General features: G+C 44.5%; 1 protein-coding gene across 2 annotated transcripts in view; it reads left to right on the top strand.

Annotated features, from left to right (window-relative positions):
- The first annotated feature begins 6749 nt into the window (after nucleotides 1-6749).
- Nucleotides 6750-22184, top strand: part of Unk (unk zinc finger) — a 32054-nt gene continuing 16619 nt past the window's right edge. For both annotated transcript variants that reach the window (XM_028752839.1, XM_028752840.1), the window contains exon 1: nucleotides 6750-6894. In XM_028752839.1, the coding sequence (XP_028608672.1) occupies nucleotides 6791-6894 (104 nt within the window). In that variant the 5' untranslated portion in view covers nucleotides 6750-6790. The remainder of the gene's footprint in view (nucleotides 6895-22184) is intronic.

Below are 22184 nucleotides of genomic sequence, written 5' to 3'. Positions count from 1 at the left end.
AAGCCCCCCGACGCCTCCATATTTATAGAGACGCTTCACGCTGCGTCAGTGCGTCACAGAACCCTTATTTGCATACACCAACGACTTTTTCGATTGGCGGGAGCTTTCGACGACGCGCTGACATCGCCCGACACAAAGGCCGTACTTCGGGCCCGTTTCCTGATTGGCCGGTGTTTAGGCCACTGATTGGCTGTTAAAGTTGCTTCGGGATTGGATGGATGCAAAGAGGAATAGACGAATCAGAGTTTAGCACTGAGCCGCTCTTCTGATTGGATAAAATTGAGCTATGTTTGGATCCTTCTCTTGGTTCCAAAGCTCTACAATAGAAAGTCAATGCAAATGAATTGCATTGGAATTAAAGAAAGTCGGGCCCGCAAGAGTCTCCGTCTTTTGCATCAAGAGACCAATTTAGAGTGATTTTACATAAATATATTATAATAGTAATTGTTATTATTATTTTAATGTAGAATGAAACTATTCCCCAAATAATTTACTTTTTGTAATTTTGATCATTTAGTAGTGTGAGAAATCCAGTCAGTCATGTTACAGCATACAGTGTTTTGTGTACTGTAAATGCATATGCATTTTAAATGCACAAAGCAACTGTTTGGTGGGGAAGGATAATAGATACAAAGAATAGATCAAAATTCAAAAAATTATTTCAGAGTTGGATAGTGGTGCATGCCTTTAATCTCACCTTTTAGGGGGCTCAGAGGCAGGCAGATTTCTGTGAATATGTAGGCCAGCCTGATCCACATGGAGAGTTCCAAGCCAACCAGACCTACCTACTGAGATCTTGTCTTCAAAAATCCTGTTTTCTTTTCCCTCCAGGACTCCACAAACCAAACTCCAGGTGCTCACATGTAATATCAGGAGATGGAATCAGGATTCAAAAAATCAAGGTTATCCACAGCTGGGTAAATCAAGGCCAGTCTAGGATATATAAAACACTATTTCAAAAAAAAAAAAGAAAGAAAAAAAAGAAAAAAAGAAAGTGGATCAATCCCAGCACTCTGGAGGCAAGCAAATCCATGTGGGTTTAAGGGCAGGACCAGACCAGCCAAAGCTACATAGTGAGACTCTGTCTCAAAACAAAACAAGAAAGCCTTATTATTTCATATTTAATTCAGGTCATCACAAAGTATTTTATTTCAGTGTACTTAGAGTTAAATAACAAGTTGAAAGGCATGCTGGCACACACATTTCTTTAATCCCAGCAACCTGGAGTCAGAGGCAGGTGGCTTTGAGGCCAGCCTGGTCTACATAGGAATTACGGAACAGCCAGAGCTACTTAGTGAAACTCTGTCTAAAACACCAAACAAAGTAGTAATTACCTGGCTGTATATTTCTTTAACTATTTAATTCAACTGCCTGAAATAAAAACACCCAGAGAGGCAACCATCCCAAGAGGGTATCATATCCATAAAGAGAAGATAATTTTAAAAATGGGTTGCCTTCGTGTAATATTTGGTAATTATTACTTCTGACAACCTGATGTTTTAGAAACTCTAATATTTTAGATTTTTGTTTTGTTTTTTGTGTTTTATAGACAAGATTTCTCTGCATAGCTTTGGCTGTCCTGGAACTTGCTCTGTAGACCAGGCTGGCCTAAAATTTTAGGGATTCATCTGTTTCTGCTCCCCAAATGCTGGGATTAAAGGAGTATGCCATCACAACTGACTAGATTTACTTATTTTATATGTATGACTGTTTCGCCTGGTGCCCACAGAAATCAGAATAGGTCATTGGATTTACAATTGGTTGTGAGTCACCGTGTGGATGCTGAGAATTGAATCCAGGTCCTCTGGAAAGCAGCAAGTGCTCTTAATTGCTTAGCAATGTTCAGCAGTATAAAAATAGCACTCTCCAGCCCCCAGGCACAGGCTTTCAAACGCCAGAACTCCACAGGCAGAAGCATCTTTGTGGGTTCAAGGCCAGCCTGGTCTATGTAGTGAAACCCTGTTCACAAAAAAAGAAAGTGCATGTCCTCTTAACTTCAGAAGCTCATGGGATGGAATACTTTTAGCTTCCGCATTAATTTGTTCCACAGTAGAAACAGCTGACTCTTTGCCATGGAGAATCTCGAGAATCAGTTATGTGAGAAACACAGTTTCCCACGCTACACCTGGTCGCGAGGTCAATGTGTAGCAGTATCAGTAACGTAGAAAATGCATAATTTGAAAAGGTGAAAGAAGCATCTTTGACAAAATCTCTGGTATGATAATTCCTCCCGAAGTTTTAAAAATTTAGATGGTGATTCTTTTTTTTTTTTTTTTTGTAATGCTCCCTAGCTTAGCCCTAGCTGGGCTACGTCCTGACCCCTTGACTTTTTCACTCTGGGTCTCCTTAGTTAGGTCAGATTGGCCTGGGACCCTCTATGTTGCCAAGAGAGATATTGCCTTTGCCTCCAAGAGCTGGGATTTCAGACGTATGACTGAGGCCATGTGCCCACTCCTTCTCCCTTTGAGATGGGTCTTTCTCCAGGCTACCCTGAAAATCACTATGTATTACAGTATACCTTGATCTTGTGGCTATCCTCCTGTCTCAGTCTTTGGAGGGATGAGACTGTGAGATCCACCACACTTGGCTCTGGAGTCCTCGTAACAAGTACCATACAGCTTCAATTATTATACTTGTTATTTTTGGAGACAGGGTTCGTGTAGCTTAGGTGGACATCTATCTGTCTGTCTGTCTGTCTGTCTATCTATCTCTATCTATTTATCTATAGAGGGTTTCTCTGTGTAGCCTTGCTTGTACTGGAACTGGCTCAGTAGACCAGGCTGGTCTCAAACTCAGGGATCTGCCTGTCTCTGAGTGCTATGATTAAAGGCCTGTGATACCACATCTTTCCTTCCTTCCTCCCTCCCTCCCTCCCTTTCTTCCTTCCTTCTTTTCTTCCTTTTTTCCTTCCTTCCTTCTTTCTTCCCTCTTACTCCCTGCCCCCCCCTTCTTTTCTTCTTCACCACCATGATGGCCAGTGCTCCATCTGCCTCTGGGATCAAAGTCGCACACTGCTCTGTCTGCCTTCCACACTCATAGTCTTGTATTTTGAGAGATGGTTGTATTAAGTAGTCCAGGAGAGACTTCAACTTGTGGTGATCCTCCTGCCTCTGCTTGAGTGCTAGGATTACATGTATATGTGGAAAAAAATTACCCAGTTATTTTTCTCTGGGTTTTATTAATTGTCAAAGGAAATCTAAAGCTTGTCCCAGGAAAGAAGATGTAGATGTGATTAATTCATCCATCTAAGAGAGACTAGAGAAGCACATCCATCTATTAGTTGATAATTATGGGGGGGGTTGCTTGTTTTTGTTTTTTTTCCTGAATTGACCAATGGGAGGGAAAGCAGCAAAGGAAATGGGGAGGAACTGGAGGAGCTGAGAGTACAGGAGGAGCTGAGGGAGGGTCAGGAGCCAGGTGCACTTGCCTGGGCTTAATTCCAAGGCACCAATGCAGGCAGAGCGACAGCAAGTGCAGTACCATCTGGACTGTTGTCCCGTTCCTGTCCTGTCCCTGTTCCTTCATGAACTTGCTGAGTGACTTTCTGCAAGTTACCTAACTTTCCTGGGTTTCGATTTCCTCTCCAGTGAATTAAGCAATTTGGATGATATCATCTTCTAACTATACACGACATCCTCATTCAGAAGCTCCTGTTATGAACTCTTATCATCAAAAATTAAATCTCTGAGATGAGGTTTCTGCGATGGCTTCACACCTGGAGATCCCAAGGGACAACATATAAACCAATTCCTTGGATTTCGTCATGAGGACAAAGCAGTTCATAGTCATGTCTGTCTGTCCTTTTGGAATTGTTCATCTTCAAACAGCTCTAGTGGCAAAACAGTTGACAGAGCCTGTTTAGGGAATACCGGTTTGTCAGCTCTGTAAGCTGACAAGTGAGTTGGCTTCCAGAGTGAGGTTACACAGAACTAGATTTAGAGAATGTGGCACTCTTGGACTCTAACAATTTGCACTCGCCTCACCCTTGAGGGTACTTGAAAGGAGCTTCACTCCTCTTTCCCTGTGTCTTTTGAGAGAAGCTCTCACTATGGCATTTGGCTGGCCTGGAACTTGCTATGTAGACCAGGCTGGTCTCAGAGAGATCCAAGTCTTCTGTGCCCAAGTGCTAAGATTAAAGGTGTGTACCAATAACTACACCTGGCTTCATTCTTTTCTTTTCCTCTTTCTTCTTCCTTCCTTTCTTTCTTTCTTTCTTTCTTTCTTTCTTTCTTTCTTTCTTTCTTTCTTTCTTTCAGATTTATTTATTTATTCTATGTATGTGAGTACACTGTAGCTGTCTTCAGGCATACCAGAAGAAGGCATCAGATCCCATTACAGATGGTTGTGAGCCACCATGTGGTTGCTGTGAATTGAACTCAGGACCTCTGGAAGAGCAGTCAGTGCTGTTAACCCCTGAGCCATCTCTCCAGCCTGCTTCATTTTTTAAAAAGAACATTTATTTATTTGTTTATTTATTTTGGTTTTTCAAGACAGGGTTATTCTGTGTAATTTTGGCTGTCTTGTAACTCACTTGGTGGACCAAGCTGGCCTGGAACCCAGAGGCCACTTGCCTCTGCCTCCCAAACACTGGGATTAAAGATGTGTACCACAGTGCCCAGATTAAAAGGGGTTTTTAAATTCTATTTATTTATTTGTGCCATGGTACAAATATGGAGCCTGGTCTCTTCTACCACACAGGGGATCAAAATGAGATCTTAGGCTTGGTAGCAAGTACCTTTAACCCTGAGTTTACTTAGTGGTTCTCTTTCCTCCTATCCCCACCCTCAACCACAGGGTCTTGCTGTAGCCCTACTCCTGGGTTCATTATAGCCAAGATGACCTTAGGTTCCTGATCCTGTGGCTTCCACGCTGTGTTAGTGCAGGAATTATAGATGCGGGACCTTACATATATTTATTTGTTGCTGAAGACTGAACTTGGACTTCATGCTTGCTTATACCAATGGTTACAGCCCAGACCAGATGCATTTCTTTACTGAAGCAATTATAAACTAACATGATCTCATTTAACAAAACAAATGGGTTTTGAAAACAATGGATTTGACTAGGTGTGGCAGTGCATGCCTGGAAACCAAGCATCTGGGAGCCAGAGGCAGGCAAGTATATGTAAATTCAAGCCTAGCCTGATCGATCTACATATCAAGTTTCAAGCCTGCTGGGGCTACATAAATAAAATCCTGCCTCAAAACCAAAAGTATATATTCACAAATAAAAAATAAAAAAGAATTTGACATAGATTGAATAAAGAAAACAAGGTCAAATGAAAAGTATCACATATCTATCGAGGCAGTCAGATCCTGCCTCAAAAACAAAAATATAGACATAGATTGAATATAGACAGCAGGGCCAAACGGGAAGTATTACGTATCTACGACGGAGATTTTTATTATTGTGTGTGCACGATTTGTGTGTGAGGTTGAGCAAGAGTGGACCTATGTGGAGGGCAGAGGACAACTTCCGGGGAGTGGGTTTACTCCTTCCACCTGTATATCAGTCCCAGGGATCCAACTCAGGTTTCCAGCCTCGCGAAGCAAGCACTTTTACCCCTACGCATCTCTGTCCTGTCGTTGTCTGGTTGTTCTTGTTGCGGGATTTTAGACAGAGAGTGGCTCCGGCTGACCTAGAACTACTGACGTATACCACCAGGCTTTGAACTCAGAGATCCACTTTCCTTTACTTCCTGTGTGCTGGGATCAAGATACGTGCCACCGTGTTGTTTTTTGAGACATGGTTTTAATATGTAGCCTAGCTTGACCTGGAACCTGTGATTTTCCTCTCTCAGGTATGTACCGCTATATCCGGCCTGTAGAAGTCACTTCATAAAACCAAATACCTAAATGTGAGGGAATTGTCTTGTATTTTCCCGGAACAAAAAGTTTTTTTTTTTCTAGAAAAGGGAACCAGAGTGGATTATAACTCATTTCTTACTCAGCCTTTTTAATGGCGTCTATCACGATGCTTCTCAACAATTTACCGATGTACCTAAGAGACTACTCTAGATAGGGATTAAGTTCTCCCTTGGACCTTAACCTACTGGAAACAAGGTATTTGGGCCAACCACTGAGTTCGGAAGGAGCCCAATTGGAGGGGTTCCAGGTTTCAGGGTTGGTAAATGTTAATGAAGCCCGGGAACAATATGGTGTATTGTAGTTTTTTGTTTTTTGTTTTTTTAAATACAAAGCTTCCTCAAGCTGTCTGCTAGCCCGCATATTTTCTCTGATGATTTACAGGTTAATACGACATTATGAAGATGTTGGCTGACTAGTTTGCTTGCTTGGAGGCAATGCTCTAGGTTGGCTTTAGAAACGGTGCGCCAACTGTACTCGTACGGAGGCAAGGCAATTACTGCACTGTTGGCAGTGTGATTACATTTGGAACATTCTCAGTAAAATCATTTCAGGCCTCCCTAACTGGTTTCTTGCCCTCCGGAAGGTTCAGTTTCAAGGTAGAGTTCACCTCCGACCACACTGAAAACGCGCTGGTAATACTAAGAGTGAATAGACAACAATTACCACAAGGCATCGCGGATCCTGAGCATCCGGGACACCGTCCGCAAAGATCTCTGGGTATTGTGGTCTTGCACTTCAGCAGCGACACTGTGCCAACGGTAAAATTTCACCCGAAAGGAGGACCACAACTCCCAGCAAGCTTTGCTGCCGTGCGGGGGGTCTTCACGTTCTCGTGGCGCGGCGCAGGCGCTGTGGGTCTTCGGCGCGGACCGCGCAGACTGAATAATAAAAGGGGAGCGGCGAAGAGGCAGGAAGACAGGACCATGTCGAAGGGCCCCGGGCCCGGCGGCTCGGCAGCTTCCTCGGCGCCCCCGGCCGCTACCGCTCAGGTGCTGCAGGCACAGCCCGAGAAACCGCAGCACTACACGTACGTAGAGCCCCCCCCCGCCGCGCGCGCACGCCTGACGTCAGCGGCCAGCGTGAGTCACGCGCGCAGGGAGAGCGCGAGGCTGTTCTCTCCCCCCCCCCTTCCTCCGGCTCGGCCCAGACCGGTTCCAACCTGCTGGGGCCGGTCCCAGCTTCCTTCAACTGTCACCAACCTCTGGTCGGGCAGTGGGGCGGGAAACTTGGTCCCAGCTTCCGAGTTGGAAAGGCAGGAGCTCGGGTCCCGAATCCACACTTCTCAGGCTAGGCCTTGGAGGCCTGACTGTCCCTCAGACATCAAACCACAGTCCCAGGCTCTGGGAGTGATAAGTCCACGACATGACAAGTCGAATTCTGTACCAACCAGCACTAGATCTGTCTAGAAATGACTATTTGCTTGAAGTCTTGGGAGGAGACTCTGTGGACCGGAGGTCTTTTGTATCTTTAAGGCCTGTTAGGTTGTCCACGAGCATCACCCATGCTTCAGTCCCCTTAACCAGTCAAACGTGCAGACATGGAATCACTCCTTGCAGGCTGTACTGTCCAGCTTGAGTCAGCAACATCCGGGGTGTAAATGATTGCAGGCCTCTTCAGAATCTGGCAGGAGAGGGAGCCTCATAGAACTGGCGTCAATGAGATTGTCAAGATAGAAACACAGCACGTGTACAAGCTTAGATCCCTGTCTTGGTTGCTGTCATGTCACGGAAGGCCTAGGTTGTGTGAGACAAAGGCCAGTGATTGATGTGGTTCCTCTTGTAAAGCAGCGCTGGTTTCCGTTCCCTGCTGTGCAACAGGAGTGCCTCTCATCCCCATTGGGTGCGTGGAAATGTCAGAAGCTGAGATTGAACAACACTCAAGCCAGGAGCAGGAAGCATCTGTTGGGAATACTGAGACCTAAAGTCAGGCAGGAGGAGCTCTGGCTTAACACTTTGGGAGATGGGGCTGGGGAACGTTGGCTATAGAAAATGTAATGGTTTCTTGGAGTGAGTCTAGTGTTTGTTGGCTGACATCATCCAAACTTGACTGCGTGTAACTCAGCTTAGCCTTTCAAACGCGGTCGTCAGTTTGTTGGTCCTTCCTTACTGGAGTTGTCCCTGCAACCTTGTCATTGCTTTTGATGAGAAGGTCTAACATCAGGATAATGTCACCTATCTGGTCACACAAAAATGTGGTTTTGGTTTGCAAATTTGTAAACTTAGTGGAACTTTTTAAAAAATTACGTGTATTTATTTGTATGTGAATATATGGGCGCACTCGTGCCATGCACAGGTGTGGAGGTCAAGATAGTTTGAAGGAATCGGTTCTCTTCTGTTACCACATGGGGTCTAGGAGCTGAACTCAGATGGCTAAGCTTGGCCAGGGCTTCACAGAGTCTGTTATCACACAGCTCGGGTTATACTGCTAAGTGAACCTAGGCCTCTTGCATTTGGGGATGCCTCTACCATTGAGCTGTATCTTCACGCACCCCCATTTGTTTATCTTTTACTTTTTAAGCTAGGAGCTCACCAAGTTGTTTGGGCTGGCCTTGAACTTCTGTAACCCAAACAGGACTTGAGTTCTGCATCCTCCTGCCTCAGATTTCTGAGTAGCTTTGATTACAGGTCTGTACACTGGGCCTCATTTTGGAACTTTGAAATGATCTCTGGGTACTTGGACCATTGTCCCCTGGAGGTCAGGGGAGGACAGCAGGTGTCATATCCCTCCTTATTCCTTAAGATAGGTTCTTTGGGGCTGGAGAGATGGCTCTGTGGCTAAGAGCACTGGCTGCTTTTCCAGAGGTCCTGGGTTCAGTTCCCAACACCTACATGACAGCTCATAGCTATCTATAACTGTAGTCCATGGGGATACTGTGCCCTCTTCTGGTATGCAGGCATATATGTAGACAAACCACCCATATACATAAAATAAGTAAGTCTTTTAAAAAATAGCTTATTTTACTGGACCTGAAGCTTGGCCAGGTTGACTAGCTAATGAGTTCCTTGCATCTATTTCCCCTCACCTCACCTCCCAACACTGAGGTTATAAGCATGTGCGGCCATGCTTGACTTTATGCATGGTGATGAAGATTCGAACTCAGGTCTGAATGCTTGCAGCAAGCACTCATTTAGCCTTCTCCACAGCCATCTTTTTTGAGGATAAGATCTTGCTATAAGCTTTGGTTAGCCTGGAACTCACTGTGTTGCTCAGATTGGCCTCTTGTTGGGGATCCTTTTCTCTAGAACTCTGAGATAATGAGAGGTGGCCAGCATGAGTGCTGCAGTCTGTTTCTCTGTTGTGTGGTCGCTGAGATACTGGGAAGTTACATTAGAATGCTTTTCTGATCGTTTTGAAATTACAGATGAAAGAAGTGGGGACAGTATAATTGTCAGTGTTTGAATTGTTTGCTTTTTTATTTTTCAAGACAGGGTTTCCCTGTGTAGCCCAGTTGTTCAGGAATACATGGTGTAGACTAGGCTGGCTTTGAACTCCGATCTGTCTGCCTCTACCGCTTGAGTAGTGGGATCATTGTCCCCCTGTATCTGATTTTTAATTATTTTTAATTTATTTGTCTAATGTTTGTGTATATGTTTCTGCAGCAGCAGGAGCATGCCTGGTGCTCTTGAAGCCAGAAAGAGGCATCAGGTCCTCTACAACGGGAGTTACAGATGGCTGTGAGCTGCCATGTGGGTGCTGGGAATCAAAGCAGGGTTCTCTGCAAGAGCTGCCAGTGCTAACTGCTGAGCTGTCTCTCCAGTCCTAATAGCCAGGGTTTGGTCCTCTTGATTCTCAGTTGTTTGGCATTTGTTGTTGTACTTCTTCAGGGTTGGAACAGGGTCCTGGAGCTTGACTCCTGAGGCATCTTTTTTTGTTTTTGTTTTTTTGTTTTGTTTTTGAGACAGTTTCTCTGTATAGCTCTAGCTGTCCTGGAACTCACTCTGTAGACCAGGCTGGCCTCGAACTCAGAAATCCGCCTGCCTCTGCCTCCCAAGTGCCAGGAAGGCGCGCGCCACCACGGCCCAGCCTGAGGCATCTTTATTTATTAAATGTATTTATCTTGCATGCCTGAGGTATGACGGTGATATAAATGTGTGGGTATTAGTTATCTCCTTTTTCCATATGGGTTCTAGAAATAAGATTTTATTTTATGTGTATGAGCACACTGTCACTGTCTGCAGACACACCAGAAGAGGGCATTGGATCCCATCACAGATGGTTTTGAACCACCATGTGGTTGCTTGGAATTGAACTCAGGACCTCTGGAAGAGCAGTCAATGCTCTTAACCACTGAGCCATCTCTTCTGCCTGAGACACCTTTTAAATGAACAGGAGTTAATAAAGTGCCCAAGCTTAACTGAAAGAGATTATAGATGTTCTCTGTGTAGTCCTGGCTGTACTAGAACTCACTTTGTAGACCACACTGGCTTCTAATTCACAGAGATAGGCCCACTTCTGCCTCCTGAGTGCTGGAATTAATGGTGTGCATAACCACCTGGTGTGTGTGTGTGTGTGTGAGATATATACATATTTATATATATATGTCTTATATATGTCTTTATCTACAAAAAAAATGACCTGTCTCAAAAAATTAAAAAAAAAAAGAAAAGAAAAAGAGAGAAACCAGTTGTTTGTTGTGGCATTTAGAAACTGACGACTTGAGCAACTTGGCCCACCAGGCCCAGGTGTGGGAAGCATGAGACAGGCACAAGTGTGCACACGTGCTGTCCCTGCTCTGTGTTACTAAGGTGAACTCAGTTGCTGTCCTTAGGGATTAGTGGACAGTCTTCATACATAGCACAGGCAGACATGGAATTCACTGAGATATCCTTCTCTTCCTACCTTCCAAGTGTGGTGTTACAGGTGGCGTCACCATGACCAGCTGCTGCTGCTGTATTTACTTATATTTATTTTATGTGCACTGGTGTTTTGCCTGCATGTACACCTGAGGGTGCCGGATCCCCTGGAGTTGGAGTTACAGTTGTAAGCTGCCATGTAGGTGCTGGGAATTGAACCCCCATCCTTTGGAAGAACAACCAGCACTCTTAATCTCTGAGCCATCTCTCCAGTCCCATAATCCATGTTTTGCCTTTTAAAGCTTTCTTTTTTTGGTTTTTCGAGACAGGGTTTTTCTGTGTACCCTTTTTAAAGCTTTCTGACGTGTTGTTTGGAAGGGATTTTGTTTTGGGACAGTGCTCTCAATGCAGCCCAGTCTGCCTCAAACTCAGGGTCCCGTCTCCCTCTGAGGTGTCTGCTGCCGTCACTTGACTTGTTAGTTCCTTTCCTTTCACTCAAGGTTTTCTGTGGAGATGACCCCAAGCTACTACTGACCCTCTGCCTCTACCTCCCAGGGATTACAGATGTGTGTACAGGAAGGCTTGAACACTCTTGTAGCCAAACGTTTATAAAAAGATGGTTTGAAGGATAGTTATTTTGTTGATATTCCTCTTAATCTCTTTTTAGAAGTCTTTTGTGGTTGTTGTTATTGTTGTGTTTTTGGTTTTTTTTTTAAGATTTCTTAATTTATGTATATGATCACACTGTAGTTACTTTCAGACACACCAGAAGAGGGCATCAGATTCCATTACAGGTGGTTGTGAGCCACCATGTGGTTGCTGGGAATTGAACTCAGGACCTCTGGAAGAGCAGTCAGTGCTCTTAACCGCTGAGACATCTCTCCAGCCCCCCTCCTCTTAATCTTTTAAATAATCTTACATTAAGGGAAATTGAAATAACCAGCAAACAGTTGCTGCTACTTGAAGAATCCAGTCCTTTTAGAAAAATACGACTATATCAGAGTTCTGTCTGTTGTGTAGTTTCAAGTATGTAGCACTCAGGAAAATGACAGCGATGTGTATGTTAAGACATTTCCAGCATACCAACTGCATGTGTCTCTTTACTTGACAAGGGCAAAATTTAAGCCAACTTTGTTTATAGCAAATCTACTTTTATATTAGAAGAATTTTATAAAAAACAGATTCAAGAATAATAAGTTGGCCAGGTGGTGGTGTCCTACACCTTAAATCCCAGCACTCCGGAGGCAGAGGCAGGCAGAGTGTTCAAGGCCAGCCTGGTCTACAGAGTAAGCTCCAAGACAGACAGGGCTACACAGAGAAATACTGTCTCGAAAAGACACACACACACACACACACACACACACACACACACACATACACACGAAAATTTGTTGATGGCTAGAGAGAGATATCTCAGTGGTTAAGAGTATTTGCTCTTCTACCAGGGAGACTGAGTTCAGTTCCCAGCATCCTCACTGAGGAGGCTCCCAGCTGCCTGCAACTCCAGTTCTGGGGTATCTGATATTCTCTTTCTGGTATCCACAGGCACCAAGCACATGTAGGCAAAACACCTACACACAGAGAAAAAAATAACATAATTTTAAATAATTAGTTGAACCAGGCATATTGGTTGTACTATCAGAATTATGGCCATAGCCTGAGGTCGGAGGATTGCTGCAAATTCAAAGTCACCTGGGCTGTGTTGTAAATCCTGTAGCAGCCTTGGATACACAGTAAGGAGGCACACATTTGGGAGTGTTTTACAGAGTGAGTTGGAAACAGCCTGGGATACTATATGAAGTCATGTCAAAGTGAAGAAAAAAAGAAAGAACCAAGCAGTTAGGCTGGGTGTGGTGCCTTTGATCCCAGGACTCAGAGGCAGGCAGGTCTCAGGAGTTCTAGGACAGTCAGGGCTACATGGAGAGACCCTGACTAAAGAACAAAACAAAAAACAGAAGAAAAAAAAAAGGCAGTTAGTTGAGGGCTGGTGAGATGGCTCAGTCGTACAAGTAATTGGGTTAGCCTGATGACCTGAGTTCAGTTCTCAGAACTCAGGAACCCATAGGACCGTGGAAGGAGAGTGTCAGCTCTGCCAGTGAGGCGCACGCGCACGTGCACATGCACACGCGCTCGCGCGCGCGCACACACGCGCACACACACACACACCGGTTGGGGGAGGAGACTATACTAAATAACTTAGCTTGAAAGGACAAGAGGGGCTGGGCAATGGTGGCACACATCTTTAATCTCAGCACTTGGGAGGCAGAGGCAGGAGGATTTCTGAATTCAAGGCCAGCCTGCCTGGTCTACAGAGTGAGTTCCAGGACAGCCAGGGCTATACAGAGAAACCATGTCTCGAAAAACCAAAAAAAGAAAAGGAAGAGGAGAGTTTGTTTGTGAGAGACAGGGTCTTACTATGTAGTCCTGGCTGTCCTGGAACTCACTCTGTAGACCAGGCTGAGGTCTGCCTTCCTCTGCCTCCAGAGTGCTATGATTAAAGGCATTCACCGCTAGGACGCCCTGAGGAAGATATTTAACATATTAGTTTCTCTGGTTATTTGCCCCTGTAAGCGAAGTGTGTTTCAGACATACCTGTTTTGAAGTCCTTCAGCTTTGCTGGATTCTCAGACTTGTTGATGCTCTTGATAAGGGAAAAGGAAATTCTAGTTACTGAAAAGGTTTGGGGCGATTCTATTTGTTCATTTATTTTTGAAATGGTCTCATTGTGTAGCCTTTGCACTCAGAGGTGTCCTTGCCAGCGGGGATTAAAGGCACACAGCACATCTGCCCTCTAGGTGGTTTCTCAGAAGAGAAATGCTCTATATCCTGACTGTGCAGGCATCTCCTGGATTTAGACCTTGCTTGTTTTTTTGTTGTAGCTGTAACATTGTGCTTATTTTGTGGGCTGGGGAAGTCAGAGGACAGTTTGCAAGAGTGGGTTTTCTTTACGTACCATGCGGATTTCCCAGATTGAATGTAGACTTGGCCGTAGGTACCAACTGTAGCCATCTCCCCAGTCCAGGGTTGATTTCTTGAGCTTTATTGAGGAAAGATGGCATGGTTACAGATGTGCTTTACTGATAGAACGATTGTTATGAACTTAACTTGATTTCATCGGATTGTGTTTGGAAGATTTAGGAAGTGAATGTGTCTTGAAATCATTGTTGGGAATTGCAATAAAGTCAAACATACTGGAGTGCGCCTTACTGAACAGCAGGGGTCACTCACTGAATGCACTGCTTGGCAGCATCAGAGAGGAAGAGTTCAGTTACCAGTAATCCTTTCTGGATTTTACTTACATGTTCTATCAAATCAAATTCATTTCCTGCAGAACAGAAGGGCTCCTTGTGGCTCCAAGTCAAGCTCACCAGATCCCGTTAGTTCAGTGCTCTGCTGACATGACACTGGGCTCTTCAGCCTGGCACCCACTTGACATTTGTTATACCTAAAGTAGTGATTAAAGTTACGATTTGCTTAATGGTCAAGTTTCTTTGTTTTAATCCAGCGGTGTTAGATACCTAAAGAAGGCTCCCTCAGTCCATTTGCATCTACTTTGATGGTGGATGCGTCTCTGTCAACCTACTGACTACTGACTGACCTATTGCTGAGGGCAGCTGGACAACTCTGGGAACAGCTTAGAGAACTCCATCTTGGGCACTCTGTAAGGAGCTTCTCTGGAGCTAGCACCCCATGTAAGTGCAGAAAACAAGACACCCTCGCGGACCTACTGCCTCCCGCTTCCACCACCCTGACGCCTGAAGGTGAGGTCTGCTCTCCTGCCTCAGAAGCTATGTGCACACTTGGAGCCCTGACGCCCGAGAAGTGCACAGGCAGGCTTTGTTGCTGGGCGTTTGCCTGGCTGTCATTTTCTGTTAGAAGTTGCTGGGTCAGGGGCTATGAAAGCAGGTTCCATCTCCAGCTCTGCTTGCAGTAGTGGGAGGAGGTGGGGAGAGAGGCTTCTGGTTATGTTTCCAATCTGGACTGCCAGCATTTGTTTAATAATTACATTTTTTGGTTTTGTTTTGTAATCGGATTGTGTTTGATCCTAAAGAAATGTTCCCACTGGACAAGTATATTTTCTGTATTTTGAAGTTGCAGCTATGGACAGTTGTGGCTAATCTGAGTATTACTGCTTCCTTTCCCTTGTTTTTAAGACAGAATCTCCCTTCATATAGCCCTGGCTAGCCTGAAACTCACAGGCATCCGCCTGCCTTTGCCTCTGCTGGCATTAATGGCTAAAGACATGCACCACTGTGCCTGGCCTCTGGCTTCCCCTTTCACATGAATTTGGGGCACACTAATGTGTATGTGAAGGCGGGTGCAGACTGTAAACTTTTCTGCCATTCTTAGCTAATACATAAGGTTATATTAGCCTAATTATTAAAAATGCTAAGAAGTTTGGTTTGGTTTTGTCCAGACATGATGGAACGTTCTATAGAATAGCATATAGTCTGTAGACTCACCCAGACAATCTTCTTTTCTTTTCTTAAATTTATTTATTTAATGTATGTGAGTACACTGTAACTGTCTTCAGACACACCAGAAGAGGGCATAGGACCCCATCACAGATGGTTGTGAGCCACCATGTGGGTGCTGGGACTTGAACTCAGGACCTCTGAAAGAGCAGTCAGTGCTCTTAACTGTTGAGACATCTCTCCAGCCCCCCAGACAATTTTCTTAATATGCCTAGCAACAGAGACACCCGGAGAAATATGGGTAAAACAGCACTTGTGATCATGAGTGTGGGATGATCAGACAGCTGTGGTGGTTGTACCTTTTTTGTTTTTCTTTGAGACAGAGACTCTACATAGCTGTGGCAGCTCACACAGACCTACCTGCCTCTCCCCACGATCTGGGATTACATGCCCAGCAACTTTTCTTTCTTTCTTTCTTTCTTTCTTTCTTTCTTTCTTTCTTTCTTTCTTTCCTTTTTCTTCATTTTTTTCAGTTTTTTCTAGACAGGGTTTCTCTGTGTAGTCCTGGCTGTCCTGGAACTCCCTCTGTAGACCAGGCTGGCCTCGAACTCAGAAATCCATCTGCCTCTGCCTCCTAAGTGCTGGGATTAAAGGCGTGCGCCACCACTGCCCGGCGCAACTTTTTTTTCTGCTTAAAAAAAAATTTTTTTTTTTAATCAGCACATGTTAGTTATCTTGACGTCTTGACGTTGCTCTTATACCCCCCCACACACACACACCTTCTTTAGGCTTTGCTTCAGTTAGCTCAGGCTGCCCTCAAACTCGCTATTTTACCAAGTATGACTTTGAACTTCTGATGTTCCTGCCTCCAGCTCCTGAGTGCTGAGATTACAGGTGTGCATTACCGTTTGTAGTCTATGTGATCCAGGGTTTCTAGCCAGGGTCAAGCCTCTGACCAACTGAGATACATTCTCAGCCCAGTGGCTGCACAGGATCAAATAGACTGAAAACGAGCAAATACATACTCTGATGAGTCTAAACTGTATGACTTTTTCTCAAAATTTTAAAAGTTTTAATAAAGATTACTTCCATAGAGAGGCTTTTGAACATATGATCTGTTCGGCAGCCTTCTGTTTAATATGGGAAAGACTGTGACTTGCAAAAAGCTTCAAGGTGCCTTCCTCCCAGTCTTTGAGTATCTGCATATTACATGTGTGCTTCAGGTGCATGCCCCCATGTGGGAAGGTTGGAGAGCTTTTGAGCTGGGTAGACGTTCACAGCGAGTCTGAGAAGTGTTGTCTCTGCACTGACAACTGCTAAAAGGAAGAAGTCCGCTTTCCCCATCGGCTTCATGACCTGAGCTGGGTTCACTTCCCAGGGCAGGAAAGGGTGGGAGAACATGTCTGCTAAGGTGGAAGAGCCCCTGTTGGTGCTGTGATGGCTCCTAGGTTTGCATGGGCATTCAGGGCAGCCAGCCCATGGGATTCAGGCACGCAGTAGGCTGGTGCTAATAACTAACTATATCTGCATTCCTTGTAGTAACCACAGCAGACTTTCTATCATTTTTCTGTAAAATCCCTCAATTTTCACTCCTTTTTTCTTTGCCAGTGTGTAGAATTTGACAGCACTACCGAGAGCTGAGGAGAAAGCGAAGACGGAGAGGAGTCTAGCAACTAAGAGCAGACATAGCGTTCTCTGTGACGTGGCCTTTTTCCTGTTGGTGGCTCAGTTTATTTAGGAGATAAAGAAGATAAAGATAGATAAAGAAGAAACTGAGTTTATCAGATGGTTCTTCCCTTTATTTCTATGTCACAGAGTGTGTCCCATGTTCAGCATTGACCCGTATGGCCGCCGTCAGTCCTGAAAGATTGGCTTCTTAACGAGGAATGGGAAGGTTGAGGTCACGTCATGGCTTATTTACAGAACAACTCTCACAGGGGAGAAGGAGATGTAATCCAGAAAAAAAAAAAAAGTTGATTAAATCCTTTTATATGGTGTGTTATTAATTAAAGTCTTAACTAGTTTTTATTAATTTTGTTATTTACTGTGTCTTTTGATGTTAATTTATTTACAAGGTACTTGTTACTTGTTGATCTAATACTTTTTTTTTAGTCTGTGTGAATCAAATCTATCTAAACATAAATTAGAGATAACTACTTTTCTGCTTGAAAACTAACTTATAATTTATTATTGATATGAGTCCTTTGTAGTGAATATATGAAGTGTGTGTGTGTGTGTGTGTGTGTAAAGTAAATACCTAGCAGGACATATTTAAGGGTAATATTTGTCATTCTTTCTTCATTCATTTATTTATTTTGAGGTTAGGTCTGGATATGTAGCCTTATTTGACTGGCCTGAAATTTGTTATATAGAGCAGGTTGGCTCTAGACTCTAAAGATCTATCTGCCTGTGCCACCTGAGTGCTGAGATTGAAAGTGTGTGGCATGTGCCTGGTTCTTGTTTTCTTTTAGTAACTTGTAGTACTGTGTGTCCTGACAGAAATGCTCCTTGATACACACACAGGACAGCCTGACAGGTACCTATTTGGTGCTGCTTGTATTTTCCCCTTGCTCAGTTAAGCATAGTTAATAGTCAGCAAGGTGATTAAGGGTCTGTCTCATGATCATATCAATTGTGTCTGAGGCCCAGCTCTGCCACACTGTAGTTTACTGAGAACCATCACAGGGCAGGTTGCTCTAAGGACTCCATGAACTCATACAGGTGGGGCTTAGAGTGGCCCAGAGCTGGAAGTGATGAGCTTGTCTGTATCTCAGCAAACAGTACACAGAGCAGTTCCTGGCATTTATACATTTATATGTCCTTCCATCATTAGTCTCAGCCTATCAGTCTCAGGAAGCAACCTTGTCCTTGACCTCTTACTAGCTTCTGCGCTCAGCCCAAGTCACCTCTTTAGGCAGTAGCCCTACACAGATGCCTTCCTTGGCAGCATCTGTAGCAAAATAAAGTCTTGGGTCCATAGGGTACTTGTGGGTCAGTCTTTCAGAGAACAACTTTTCTTCGTACATCTACTCTCCAGTCTTGGCAGAGCCTCCGTTGGACTGCCTGCCTCTCACACACTGCTGTAGAGCCAGATTCCTGCTGACATTTATCTGTGTGTGTGTTTATTTGTTTGTAACTGAGAACAGCCTGGATAAGTCTGTTTTCTTCCTCTACTCTGTGGGTACCACAGATTAAACTCAGATTACCAAACTTGGCCCGAGTGCCTATAGCCACTGAGCCATCTTACTGGACCTGTTTTGGATTTTGATATATTTTTGTGTATTCCTTTGGCAACTTCTTACATGTATACCATCTGTTTCGATCATGCTTACCTCTTCTCCCCACTCAGCCTTTCCAGATGTGTTCCCATCTGGAGCCTTTGTTTCCTTGGTTTTTCAAGACAAAGTTTGTCTGTGTAGCCCTTGCTGTCCTGGTACTGGCTATGTAGACCAGGCTGGCCTCGAACTCACAGAGATCCACCTGCCTCTGCCTCCTAAATGCTGTGGTTAAAGGCATGAGCCACCACACCTGATTGAATTTATATTTTTTAGTGTATGTGTGTTGAGGGGAGTGTGGGGTACGTGCACCATGTGAGTGCAGTGCCCTCAGGCCAGAAGAGGGCACCAGATCTCCTGGAGCTGGAGTTACAGATGGTTGAGAACTGTGCCATATAGATGCTGAGAACTGAACTCTGGTCCCTGCAGGAACAGCATCATCTCTTATCAGCTGGGACATCTCCAGCCCTTGAATTTAGATTTCATGTAGCCTGCCTTTTTTCCTCCTGAGTTTTAGAAAATAGAGATAATCCAGTGAATGTTGAAAATAAATCAGTGTTATTTTTAAGTAGGTGCATGCATCTGGTTTAAGTTTAAAGAACACTAATCATTTTACAGAGTGATTATGATTATTATATGTATATGAAATTACTGGGAGAAAAGTTTCCAAAGGCTAACAGTGGGTTGTGTGAAATCTTCATTGTTTGTTTCTCCTTGTTGCCTGTGGCTGGCCTGGCCTTGAACTCATAGTGATCTGTCTGCCTTACCTTTCCAAGTGTTGGGACTATATGTATGTACCCCCACACCTGGCTGTGATGGCTTTTTTTTTTTTTTTAAGATTTATTTATTTTTTTAAAAAAGATTTATTTATTTATTTATTTATTTATTTTTGAGACAGGGTTTCTCTGTGTAGCCCTGGCTGTCCTGGAACTCACTCTGTAGACCAAGCTGGCTTTGAACTCAGAGATCCGCCTGCCTCTGCCTCCCAAGTGCTGGGATCAAAGGTGTGCACCACCACTGCCCAGCATTTATTTTATTTATATGAGTACACTGTAGCTGTTTTCAGATACACCAGAAGAGGGCATCAGATCTCATTACAGAAGGTTATGAGCCATCATGTGGTTGCTGGGAATTGAACTCAGGACCTCTGGAAGAGTAGTCAGTGTGCTTAACCGCTGAGCCACCTCTCCAGCCCTGTGATGGCTTTTTACTCAGGTTCCTGGGTAGTTTGCTGAGTTGTCCTGTCCCCTCTGGGTCACTGCCCCTTGACTCCCATGACTCCTTGAGAGTCGGGCTCTGGGAAGATTGCAGTGTAAAGAGTGCAGTCCCAGAGTCCTTCTTCCTCTCAGTTCTTGGAGGAGTTGGGAGGCCAGGGAAGTGTCCCTTGGTTTCCTGGAGAGCCGACTGAAGAATGGTTTGTAGTCCATTTAGTTGTCAAATCTTGTCCTTTTTCTTTGTTACATCATCTCACTATGTAGCCCTAGCTGACCTAAAACTGCCTACGTAGGCCAGGCGCGGCTCCAGTTCCTAGGGATCCACCAGCCTCTTCCTCCCGAGTGCTGGAATCGAAGTGCTGGGCCCCACAGCCAAATGCGTTTGGACTTTTGAAGTACAAAGATGGACTGGGACTGACTGGACACAGCCCTGCATATCTCCTGAAAGCTCAGCTCTCCTAAGGTTGTAGGTGTCCACACCTGTCCCCCTGTCTGTCCAGAAGACAGAGGCAGGAGGTTATCCTGGTCGATAGTGAGATCCCGTGGGTTATCTGTGGAAGATGGAGACCAGTGGTCCAAGTGGCTTTGTCTTGATTTCCTGTTAGTATGAGGCAGGAGAGGAGAGGAAAACCAGAAAACTCTAGAGAAACACCTTGATGTATAATTAACCGATTGTTCGGTTTCGGTAATGGCTTATGCATAAGTTTAGAAATCTCTGGTTGTAGTGAGTTAAAAGTAGCATTTATTTGTTTGTATATTTATTTAATGTGTATGAATATTTGCCTGCATGTTTGTAAGTGCACCATGCCTATGAGTCATCCCTGGAACTGGAGTTGTGGATAGTTGTGACCCAACCATGTGGGTTCTGAGACTCAAGCCCAGGTCCTCTGTAAGTACAGCCAGTCCTCTTAACCACTGAGCCATCTCAGCAGCTCCAAAAGTAGTGCAGTGTGTGTGTGTGTGTGTGTATGCATGTTTTGCCTGCATTTATGTCTGTGTATTAACTGCAACACATGGTACCTGCAAAGGCCAGAAGAGGGTATATGATCCCCTGGAAGTAGTGTTATGGACAGTTATGAGCTACCATGTAGGTGCTAGGAATTGAACCTGGGTCCTCTGGAGGAACAGACAGTATTCTTAACTGCTAAGCCATCTCTTCAGTTCCCCCAAAAGTAGCTCTAATTTTTTTAATGTATTGTTTGCCTATATGTGTTTATATCTGTTTGTGTGTGAGAGGGGTTTGCATGTGGATGTCAGGTTAGCTTTGTGGAGTCAGTTGTCTCTTGCTACTTTTCTTTGTTTCTAGAGATTTAAGTCATGCAGGCTTGCACAGCTGCCTGCCCTCATCTACTGCTCCATCTTTTTGTTTTTTTTCGAGACAGGGTTTCTCTGTGTAGCCCTGGCTGTCCTAGAACTCACTTTGTAGACCAGGCTGGCCTCGAACTCAGAAATCCACCTGCCTCTGCCTCCCAAGCGCTGGGATTAAAGGTGTGCGCCACCACCGCCCGGCCCACTGTTCCATCTTGTAGGCCTTAAAGTATCCTTTAAAAAACTCTGCGTTTGGCCTCTTGTCCTATGAGAATTTTTTCTGCAGTCCAGTTCAGTCCTGAGTACTAAGTTCTGAGTCACTGTAGCACGGCTCGCACAGCTGAAGGCTGGGTGCTGCCTGTGATGGTCAGCCTCGTGCTGTCATGAGGTGTTGGTGTTTCCTTTGTGAGCTTTTAAGTCCTTGATGCTTGATTCAGAGAACAGGCAAATACTGTTTCTTAGTCGGAGCTCTCTATTGGATTCCTACAGGTTTGCTGTTGAGTCATATAGGGTAGTAACATTGCAGTAGTACTATATATAGTAGCCATGTATAGTAGAACAGTGTGAACTGAGAAGGCCTAACCTAAAATCCTACAGTACAAAACTGTGATCACAGACATGATATGCCTGTAGAGGCATATCACAAGTAGAGGGCCGAGCATGATGTCTCATTGAATAAAACACTTATCTCCTAAGCATGAGGACCTGGGTTTGAATGCCCAGCATCCAGATAAAGCTAGCACGGTAGCACATGCCTGTAAACTCAGCACTTAGAGTGTGGAGATAGGAGGATCCTGATGGTTTCCTGGCCCACTGGTCTAGCCAAATTGCTGAGTTTCAGGTTCAGTGACAGCTTTTGTCTTAAGAAAGAGGTGGGGCTGGAAAGATGGCTCAGCGGTTGCGAGCACTGAGTCCTCTTCCAGAAGTCCTGAGTTCAATTCCCAGCCACCACATGAAGGCTCGGGACCATCTGCAATGGGATCTGATGCCCTCTTCAGGTGATTCTGAAGACAGCTACAGTGCACTCATATACATAAAATAGATAAATCTTTAAAAAAATAAAAAAGAAATAGGTGGAGAGCAATAGAGGAAGACAACCAGCGTCAACTCTGGCCTCCACACACAAGTGCACCATATACTTATACACACATACATGTGTAAATACAAACATTAAAGAAAAAAATTAAAACCAAGTGGGGAGTTTCTCTCCTCATCTGTGTACCGGATCGCAGGTATGGATGGCTATGGTGTACATACCTATAATTCTGGTTACTCAGGAGTTGATACTTCTAAAATGTATGTGAAACAAACA

Source organism: Grammomys surdaster, unplaced genomic scaffold, assembly GCF_004785775.1.
Source record: "Grammomys surdaster isolate TR1022 unplaced genomic scaffold, NIH_TR_1.0 125940, whole genome shotgun sequence".
NCBI classification, from domain to species: Eukaryota; Metazoa; Chordata; class Mammalia; order Rodentia; family Muridae; genus Grammomys; species Grammomys surdaster.
This window is presented reverse-complemented; position numbering and strand designations above follow the sequence as displayed.